An 11276-nucleotide genomic window follows, 5' to 3' on the forward strand; every position below is an offset into this window, starting at 1 on the left:
ATCAAGTTTGTGCATAGGGTGTACACCTTATTTTAAAAGGGGTTCCAGTGAGGCTTAAACACAAGATAACCATGAAGTGTAGATGTTCATTGTCCCTGCCTAGGATCCACCCTGAAGTTTGTGGCACACACTATGTACATAATTTTAATGGATTTTAGGGAAACTTTATCATGAAGTATAAAAGTGTGTGGTATATATATATTGTCTTGGTTGGCTTTAGGATTTTGGCACCCTTTCCTTCCCCTCCCAAAAGATTTTAGTTCACCTGAAATACAAAGTGCTCATGGTGAGTTACGTCTCATCTATCCATTGTCCATAACTTCTAGAATATCTTACCCTTAAATACTACGCCATTTTCAACCAAACTTCACAGGATTGTTCCTTGCATGATACCCTTTCAGATTCATGCAAACCTATTAGAATTCTTGTTGTCATGGCAACCAAGACGAAAAACCTTTTTTGGTTTTCTGAGAAACTGCTGGCTCCATTATGAAATACTTTCACAGAGTTGTTCATTAGAGGACCACATGCCAGTTTCCTTCAAATCATTCTGTTTCAATGAAAAACTTAACCACCAGGGGGCAGGGCTAGTTTTTCCTACATGGCTATATGGAATGTTTTGAAATTTGTTTTTGAAAATGTTTGCCTGATTACAAAACAACTTCACATCAGTGTTCCTTAAGTGACACTCTTCCAAATTCGCTCAAATAGATATCTTTCGTGACAAAAAATCATGGCCACCTTGGGTTGGGGTTAGTTTTCCCTACATGGGTATATGGAAAACTTTGAAAATCTTCTCCTGAAACTGCTGGCTTAATTTGAAAATAATTGCATACCTATGTTCCTTGGGTGATCGTCAACTAGACGCCATGAAATCTTTTGTTTCATTAAAAAATTGGCCATCATGAGGCGGGTCAGTCTTCCATTATATGGCTATAATGGAAACCTTGGAAAATTACCTTGAAAAAAATAGCCAGATTTCAAAATAATTTAATGCAGTGCACCTCGGATGACTGCCTACAAAATTCTTTTAAGCCATGTTTATTTGTTTAAAAACAAGTTTGTTGATCAGGTGTTGAGGCTCCAATACAATTCATAAATTTGACAGTAACCTTACGTTTTGAAAAAAAAATGTTTTCACTACCTTTCAGCAAACCATGTCCCACATAAAGAGCCCAATATTTGAACAACATAAGAAAGGAATAGAAGAAATGTTTAAACCAATCAAGGCAACCCTAGCTACAACAGATGATAAACAGAAAAGATGTCTCACTGAATCTCAACATGAATGGTAAAAACTTATTTAATTATTACCTACCGTATTTCCCATTAAGAGATTAGGAGATGCTTTTTTCCATTACTTTAATTATGCTGAGGAAATGCTTACAAAAATTTTGCTGTTAAGCTAGATTTATAACACTGTGGTACAAGGTATAGAACTGAGATTGCTTTTTAACCTTTAGCCTGCTGGAGGTAAGTGATTCTACATTTGTGACCAGTGCAGACAAAGATCAGCTGATCTAGGTCTGCACTGTTTGCTTTTTAGTCAGTGAATTTTCAAATGCTGTTGTTGTACACTTCAACTAAGAAAAATAAACCATTCCCCCTTGATTTAGAATACTTTTAGAGAACAGGACAGTACTTCAAGGAACTGTTAACTGACTGTCATCCCACAAATGATAGATCAGCACACTTGTTAACTGACTGTCATCCCACAAATGATAGATCAGCACACTTGTTAACTGACTGCCATCCCACAAATGATAGATCAGCACACTTGTTAACTGACTGCCATTCCACAAACGATAGATAAGCACTCTTGCTAAATTTCTGCCATTTCACAAATGATAGATCAGACACTTGTTAACTGACTGCCATTCCACAAATGATAGATCAGCACACTTGTTAAGTGGCTGCCATTCCACAAATGAAAGATAAGCACTCTTGTTAACTGACTGCCATTCCACAAATGATAGATAAACACTCTTGTTAAATTTCTGCCATCCAAAAAATGATAGATCAGCGTTCTTGTTAACTGGGAGCTATTCTACAAATCATGGATCACCACACTTGATTTTTCATTCCTTTTGTGCCATTTTATTATCAAGCATGACCTTTTAACAGAGACAATAGACCTTGACTGTGTTCAGCTTTATCCCCTAGTACAGTATTTCATTTGTTACAATAGTAGTTATATTATAGTTTGAACAACTGTCATTTTGAATTTGTTGTTTTATTTATTCCAGGTTGTTGAACTTGACAAACCATATCCTTAACACTCTCAACACATTCCCCGCAGATCTCACGAAGGACATGGTACAACCAGCTTCTATTCTTCAGCTGAAAACAACATAATGAATACAGTAACAGTAAAATATGGAAATATACCCATACTTGTGTTGCCACATATGAAGGGAAGTCTGTATGGCAAGGGAGCTGGCAGACCCCATGGCTCTTTATTTCTGAATGTCTGTCTACTTTCTTGACAACTAGCTTGAAAGTTGAGAAGAAAGCCAACCTATCTTCTGGTACTGTGTCTGCCTATACAGGGATTTACATTATGTAATATGGTTACCTTTGTATGGCATCAGGGTTTTCTACCATTATACAAGTGGAGGTTTTACTATTGTACACTCATTGCAGTTATGTGTTGTTGTAACTTACAAATATTGGGGTTATACGTCTTTGTGGTTTTGTAACTTGACAGTCATTGAGGTTTATTTATGTTTGCAGTATTTTACTGAAATTTTTTTAACTTGACAGTCTTTTAGTAGGGTTATGTTTATTTTGTTGCGTTATTCTGGAGATTTTGTAACTTTGCACACATTGGGGTTATGTATTTTTGTTCTAGTTAATTACAAACTATTGTGCACTCCTTAGTATTATTTATTATCGTTGTAGTTTACTTGAGAGTTTTTTTTTGGTTGATTGTCACTGTAGTTATGTATCTTTGCTTTGTTTACCATGTAATATAAATGAAAAGGTTGCACACTTAAGATTTTCAGTAATGTTAGATATCCAAGGAAATTCGATAGAGATCTGATAAATTTTGTTGCACCACTAAAAAGGTCAATCTGACATCAACAAAAGATAAATGATAAAATAGGTTTTGCAGTGATATTTACTTTTGTTCATACATGTATTTGTATAATTTTAAAGGGGAATGCCTAACATTTGAAAATACATCTTGTTGGAAAAAGCTCTGTAAAATATTAAAATTGACAAAAAACGAGAAAAAAGACCTATAATCCAGTACGCATTTGAATGATGTCTATGTAATTTAGTTGCAGCCATTTCCGGCAAACTGACCTAATCGTTCCTTTCTCATACAGTGTATTCTGAGGGTACTGAACACTTTCTAGACCAGAACTTTTGTCTGTTTTTCACAGATGTTTGGAATTGTCAAAGGCTTTATTGAAAGATTAAATTTTCCTAATCTTATTGATATACAAGTATTGTAGGTATTAACTTGGAGCCAATAAATTACTTATTGTTTACATTTAGCATGCCATCATCACTCACATTTTTATACTAAATTCTAAAAAAGGTAAGATAATATGTATATACTTGAATTGTTTAAGAAGCATATACATATTCCAGTTTTATCAACAGCAAAATTCTCAGGAAATATAAATACAAAGGTAATGGATAAAACACAGAAAAGATAAATTACACAAATGAGATGATATAAAACATAATTTAGTGTTTGGAAAAAAAATTTCCCTAGTCATTTGTAGTTTTACAATATAATATGTGTAAATTAAGTTCACTTGATTATTTTACTATTTCTCAGATATTTTTTGCTTCATGAAATAACATCATAAATAGATAAGTGTAAATTACAATTATGCAAATACAAATTATTATAATTACAAAATAGCTTGACAAACTGTTTAGATTAAAGCGACACTGCCTTGGGCAAAATTATGGAGGTGTCCATTATTGTCAGAGCAATTATCAATGAAATGTGCTAATTGGTTTCATTAGTATTCAGTTTTCACAAAGTTCTAAACTGTGAAAGAAAACTGCATTTCTTTAATTGGCTCAAATTTTGAGACCACTTATTTTTCGATTTTGATAATTTTCCAGTTTATACAAAGTTCAGTTTTCTCTAGAGTCCACTGTAATGGTATTATTGTTGACATGACCTGGCACTGGAGGAGGATGCTTTAAGAGTTGCATCTGCCTTTGAAAAGTGGTCGGAACAAAGAAAATCTGTTTATTTTTGTTCATTGTGTAACAGGTGTAATTTATCACCATTATTTCATTTATTTGATTCATTTCATTTTCAGCTTTACAGTCCCATAATTTTTTTCAGGATTTTTAGAGCATAGCCAAAGTCAGTGGGGACAATATTAATTCCCTACAGTAACTATTATCTCAGAATATTAAGAAAAAAAAGTCTTTAACACATCCCACCACAATTATGACATTGCCACTGACATGATTTGTCTTAGAACACCTTTTTGTAGCTGATTTGTTTTAATATGAATATTTACATTTTGCCTTTCTATCTAACAGTCTGCATTTCATTTCTAGTGTAGTGTCCATTAAACAAAACAGCTGAATACACAAACTGCATAATGATTTTGTAAATATAGTTTTATCTTCTGTGAACTTTTGCCACATGAGTATTCTCGGTCTATATTTGCCACTTGTGTATCCCAGGTGTATATTTTTGTTTTTTACTTTAATGTGTATCATGTCTTTGGTCTGAATGTGGCAGCATATCACATATCAGTATGTGCCCAAGTTTGTACTCATATTTCTGTGCCATTTGTTTTGAAACATATACAGATAAAACCGTCCATATATGATTGCTTTCACAAGAGTTATCAGGTGTGCAATTTACTATACTGTCCTGATTAATTGTTTTAGATTAGCTACAAACAGAATTTACTGTATTAAAGTTTCTATTGTTTTATAACAAAACAGTATAGGACAAATGAAGCTGAACACAGGCAGACTAAACTTTCCAAACCAGTAAATACATTATCTTAAATTATATACATTGTATACTCATTGTTAAACTCGACTAAGCTACATTGAGACTTTAGATATCAATAATTTTCCATATTGACATGTAAAGTTCATATTTGGATTGTGGCTTCAGTATATTATAGTTATGTTGCTGCATTATAAAAGTAATTTTGAAAAAAAAAATGATAGTTTCAATTTCAAACATTCTAAAGAATGAAAATGAAATTAAGTGTATTAGATGAAGTATATCATTTATAAATCAACCTAAAGTTGCACAATCTCTACACTGCAGGACATGTATATAGCTTTTGATACAAAGGTTATTACCTTTACATATTTCAGGAACATTTATTTCAATACAACAAGAACAATTTTTGGAGCTGCATTTTAATTAGGTCATCTCATATTTGGGGAGATATATTGACTTAGTGCTGTCTGTCAGTCTATCTGTCTGTGCATCCATCTACTACACATGTTTGTCTGGGCTTCTCTGAAATTACTTGTGGCACTCTTGTCATAATGCATGGGTAATGTTCAAGGTGGATTTAATTTTGGGAATGGCACTGTCCTTAAATATTAGCAAAAATACCAGGAATGTTTTTCAACTTACACTATGCATAGATTATTAGATATCAGTAGTGTATTGATTATTAACTAGAACAGTATTCTTTTAGAAAAAAATTGTGAAGAAAGCCACAAGTTGGGCTTATTCGGGTGTAGCACAAGCAGCCATCTTTGGCGATTAAACATCCATTTTGATACTTAAAAACTGGCATGACTCATTAATTTTACAGAGGACATTTATATCTGATTAGTCATGGTGAGAGGAGTGCAAGTTTTACCAGAATTATATTCCTTTGTGATGAACACAATATTGATTTAAGTATAGGTGATGAAACACTAAAAGTCACCTTTAAACCAGATTTTAGGAGAGTGGTACCACTGGTGTATTAGGTAATGTTTATCTTTATGTAAAACAAACAGACTTTCTTTTTATTTCATGTTTTGTCTAAATTTACCCATTTTATTGTTTCTTGCCACTGTGAAAATACCAGATACATTTCACTTTTAATATTTTGATAATTCGCTGAAAAACATAAGTAATTATCTAAATTTGGTACAAACTTATGAAATATGTAGTTACTTATTTCAAATTTCAGAAAAACCTGATGCTCTAAACTATTAATATCTTTTTTGTTGACATTATGTACAAATTATACACTTTTGTTGGATCTAGTTTCACTTCTATAATCAGTGTAACAAATTTTGTCAATAGGTTTACACTCTTATACAGGATTTCTATTTCTGTACGCATGTAACTGGGTGCATACCTTTTTCCGGTATTCGCTGTTAAGATACCTGTCTTTCTCTTGATTTGTTTATTAAATGTTAACTGCACAATGTCTATGTGTAAGTGTTAAATGTACAGTGTTTGCTTGTAAATGTTAACTGCACAATGTCTATGTGGAAGTGTTAAATGTACAGTGTTTGCTTGTAAATGTTAACTGCACAATGTCTATGTGTAAGTGTTAAATGTACAGTGTTTGCTTGTAAATGTTAACTGCACAATGTCTATGTGGAAGTGTTAAATGTACAGTGTTTGCTTGTAAATGTTAACTGCACAATGTCTATGTGGAAGTGTTAAATGTACAGTGTTTGCTTGTAAATGTTAACTGCACAATGTCTGTGTGGAAGTGTTAAATGTACAGTGTTTGCTTGTAAATGTTAACTGCACAATGTCTGTGTGGAAGTGTTAAATGTACAGTGTTTGCTTGTAAATGTTAACTGCACAATGTCTATGTGTAAGTGTTAAATGTACAGTGTTTGCTTGTAAATGTACAGTGTTTGTGTGTAAGTGTTAAATGTACAATATTTGCTTGTAAATTTTAAATGCACAATGTTTGCTTGTAATTGTTAAATGTACAACGTTTGTGTGTAAGTGTTTAAATTTACAATATTTGCTCGTAAATGTTAAATCTACAATGTTTGAATGTAAATGTACAATGTTTGTGTTAGATGTACATTGTTTGCATTTAAGTGCTACATTTTGTTTTTACAAACATTTGTTCATTGATGAGTCAGCCTAATATGTGTTATGGTATGGATATCATAGTTTTCATCACATAAATAGTGCAATAAAATGTGCATCACACATATATAGTTTGTAGTTATGTTAGTTTTTATCTGTTGTTGAGACAATTTCATTCAGCACAGATGTAAATTGTCTTGAAATTTTTGCAGAGCAGACATTGGTTTTAGTATAATAGTATCATACGTAATACTATTTTTATATGTCCCTTTGGACCTGATGTTATAACACCAGTGTCCGTCTGTCTGTCTGTCCGCAATTTCGTGTCTGCTCTGTAACTCTTGAACCCCTCAAAGGTTTTGAAGAAACTTGACACAAATGTCCACCACATCGAGACAACGTGCAGAGGGCATGTTTTGGATGGCTCGCTTCATGGGCAAAGGTACATTCTAAATCCTTTTTACATTGACAGTTTTTGACAGGAGTGGCCTATTACGTCAAACAGCAGCATGTCACTACATGCAATCAGCTGTTTAAACAGCATAGAAGCTATGACTTCACTCCTTATCAAAACAGTTGCATAATATGATGAATTGTACTGTTTTAGTGCATCAGTTTTCAGGTACAATGATATGCATTGATTTTCTGTTTCAGGCTATGATCATATGCATTGATTTAGTGCAGAAACAGTTTTCAGGCTATCGGGATATGTATTGAGAGCAGAAATAGTTTTCAGGCTATCGTAATATGTATTGAGGGCAGAAATAGTTTTCAGGCTATCGTGATATGTATTAATTGCAGAAACAGTTTTCAGGCTATCGTTATATTTATTGAGGACAGAAACAGTTTTAAGGCTATTGTGATATGTATTGAGGGCAGAAACAGTTTTCAGGCTATCGTGATATGTACTGAGGGCAGAAACAGTTTTCAGGCTATCGTGATATGTATTGAGGGCAGAAATAGTTTTCAGCCTATCGTGATATGTATTGAGGGCAGAAATAGTTTTCAGCCTATTGTGATATGTATTGAGGGCAGAAACAGTTTTCAGGCTATCGTGATATGTACTGAGGGCAGAAACAGTTTTCAGGCTATCGTGATATGTATTGAGGGCAGAAATAGTTTTCAGGCTATCGTGATATGTAATGGCAGAATCAGTTTTCAGGCTATCGTGATATGTACTGAGGGCAGAAACAGTTTTCAGGCTATCGTTATATGTACTGAGGGCAGAAACAGTTTTCAGGCTATTGTGATATGTATTGGGACAGAAACAGTTTTCAGGCTATTTAGTGAAAAACGTTTTCAGGGTAGTTTTATTTTATATCTTGTAACTGTACAAGAAACATAAAACATATAAAAATGTTGCATACCGCGAATGCATAAGCCATTGATGAATTTTGAGATACTTAAATTATCATGGGTAATTTATACAAATAGGTGTCTTTCTACGTCAGCTATTATTATTACCCATACTCATAATACGTTCAGAAATGCTTTACACGATAAAGTCCAAAATTGCAAACATCATAGTTTTATTCATTTGCACAAGTAATGACATCGTGCCTTGTGATCTTTGGTTTCTATTTCTAGTCGCCTCCGAAACCAACATGAGAGACTTTCCCTTAAAACTGATAGCAATTGCAGTAAAAGGACTATGCAAGATAATGAAGGCGCTCCGATTCTGGTATAATAATTCCAGAAACTTCCCTGGTTCACCGACACCGGGCTCCTATCACAATGCTAGTAATTTGTTGTGGCATACCTTGTAACATAGCCTATCCACCCAGGCACAGTGTTGACCCGTATGATCTTGTAGTCTACAATCTTGTTCGAGTTATTCTTTGATATAAACAACATTATTTTAATCAGCATTGAGCTTCAGCATGTTGCAATTTTAATGCATCCATGAGACGATTTCTGCAAGACAAACCTCGATGTTGCACAATGCCTCACTCCTAGCCACAATTTCTTTGTTTTGTTTTGGAATTAACACCGTTTTTCAACAGTTTCGACGGGCAGTTAACCTGTCCCTGGAATCTGTACCTGTGCAAAAATCTTGTTCATCCCCGCATGACGCAGAGGTGGAGGACGAACGATTTCAGACACAATATATTTTGTCAAATCGTCACGGAGAATATACGCCCCGCCCGGGGCCCAAACTCAAGACTCCGCGATCCGTAGGTCGACTAGGTCAGGTGTAACTAGAAATTAAGGAGTAGGGGAAGAGGTCAATGACGTCTGCATATGGAACTCAATTGTTTAGTGTATAAGTTCGTCTCAACATTTATGTACATAGCTGTTTCATGTGTTTGTTTTCACATACACACCTGACTGAGGAAATTTCAGACAGAATATTATTTATGTGTCAGTTATCCTTTATAGTGTAACTATATATCCAAAAAAGAGGGCTAGAAATTAAGTGCATTCTTTGTTAATGCTTGACTTGATAAAAGTTAGGAAAAAATCGGGGGCCGTTGCCTTCTTAAGGTCACAGCCCAAGGCCAAAGGTCAAATAAGTGCATTTTGTTATGAAACGTAAAAAAATCGCCATTTTTGGGTACTTTGTTTATATAAACTTGCATTGTGTCGGTGATAATTATTCAATTTGATAAATTAAACAAATAACGTTGTGTATATTAAACAAATTCCGAGACAGAAAAATTCAAAAAGATTAAAAGTTATTTCTATAGAATGAGCGGCTAAACTTTTCGTATGCGCTGACATTTTGTTAATATACAAAGGCTATACTTCTAAAACGTCCGTTTTAGGCCAACCATTTTAAAAAGGGTGGTTTGTCATCTGTCCATAACAGGGTGAAACTAGCATTTTGTCCATGGGACACGGATGCTCCAACATACTGCAATTTCATATCAAGGTTCTTCACATAATTATGTAACTTTGAACCCACTCCTTTAAAGAGTATGGGGAGTTGAACACGTGAAATCATAAAATTTCTTCAGTATACCCTACATAGTGAAATTAACAAAGGGCCATAACACTGGTCGAAATGATAACAGCCCTTCCTTTATGGTCATACTTACACAATGTTATGCATCTGAGCAACTTCGAATCCATTCTCCTAAATAGTGTATGAGGAGTTGAACACACCAAATTTCCTCACGATGGCCTACTTTGTGGAATTAAGAAAGGGCAATAATTCTAGAAATAATAGCCATAGAAAAAAGTTCATTATGTATGTTATTTATGGTTATCGCCACATCAAAGCCCTTCAGCTGTGAAAGTTTCAAGCATATCCTTTCCTAGTCCCAATCCGTGACTCTAGTTACCTCCCCTGACGGTCCGTCAAACTGAAATGAAATTAAAGTGATAATTACGCAACAGGTTGTACTAATCCTTTCCATGCTACCACTTTAGATTCCCTACAGTTTGCCGTTTGCCGCGTTGTAGTGATGAATATAGCCAGTCTATCCCTCTGATCCGTGACATTCCGTGCAAAGCATGGTTGCAAATTATCTAGATACATGTACACTGCTGACTAGTGTACAAATTAAAACAACTACAGCTACTAGTAATGCGGTTTCAATCAAATCGAGTCTGCAATATTCACTATTAGCCCTGTCCTCGGTGCTTCCGAGGGATCTACTTTTCAGGTTTTGTTAATACAAAATGTATATTATGTTATTATCAAGTTAAATAGTAAGTATATATCTTTTTCAAGAAATTTACAAAAAACAGTTGAAAATTTTAGGTTTTATTTATCAATAGCATTCTTACATCTTTTAACGATGTTTCAGCAAATAACTTTTTATTCACACTACAGTATGTTCTTTGATTTTTATGCCCCGAAGGTGGACATATTAAAATCGCATTGTCCGTCCGTTCGTCCGACCGTAACTTCGAAAATTCTTGTCCGGGCTGTAACACTGCCATCCATAAAGGAATTTTGAAATAGGTTGGCATAAATATTATCCTTAATAAGACGATGTTTCATGTGTAATACTCAGACCCCTAACTACAAGGTCAAGGTCACACTTAGAAGTCAAACGTTAATAGGGTCTGTTTCGTGTCCGGATCGTAACTTTGCCATTAATCAAGAGGTTTTGAAATTACGTAGCATAAATGTTGATCTTAATTAATAGGATCTGTTTTTATGCCCGGTCCATATTTCTGCCATCCATGAAGAGATTTTGAAATACCTTGGCATAAATGGTTACCATAATCAGCCAATGTGTCATGCGCAAGACCCAGATCCCTTGCTCCAAGGTCAATGTCATACTTAGAAGTCATAGGTTAATAGGATCTTTTTTCG

General features: G+C 34.3%; 1 protein-coding gene across 1 annotated transcript in view; it reads left to right on the forward strand.

Moving 5' to 3' along the window:
- LOC128558616 (uncharacterized) overlaps positions 1-5106 on the forward strand; it is a 42704-nt gene extending 37598 nt beyond the window's left edge. Inside the window, exons 7-8 of the mRNA XM_053548454.1 lie at positions 1152-1291; positions 2247-5106. Coding sequence (XP_053404429.1) covers positions 1152-1291; positions 2247-2355 — 249 coding nt within the window. The 3' untranslated portion in view covers positions 2356-5106. The remainder of the gene's footprint in view (positions 1-1151; positions 1292-2246) is intronic.
- The last annotated feature ends 6170 nt before the right edge of the window (positions 5107-11276 follow it).

The sequence above is a fragment of the Mercenaria mercenaria genome, chromosome 7, assembly GCF_021730395.1.
Source record: "Mercenaria mercenaria strain notata chromosome 7, MADL_Memer_1, whole genome shotgun sequence".
NCBI classification, from domain to species: Eukaryota; Metazoa; Mollusca; class Bivalvia; order Venerida; family Veneridae; genus Mercenaria; species Mercenaria mercenaria.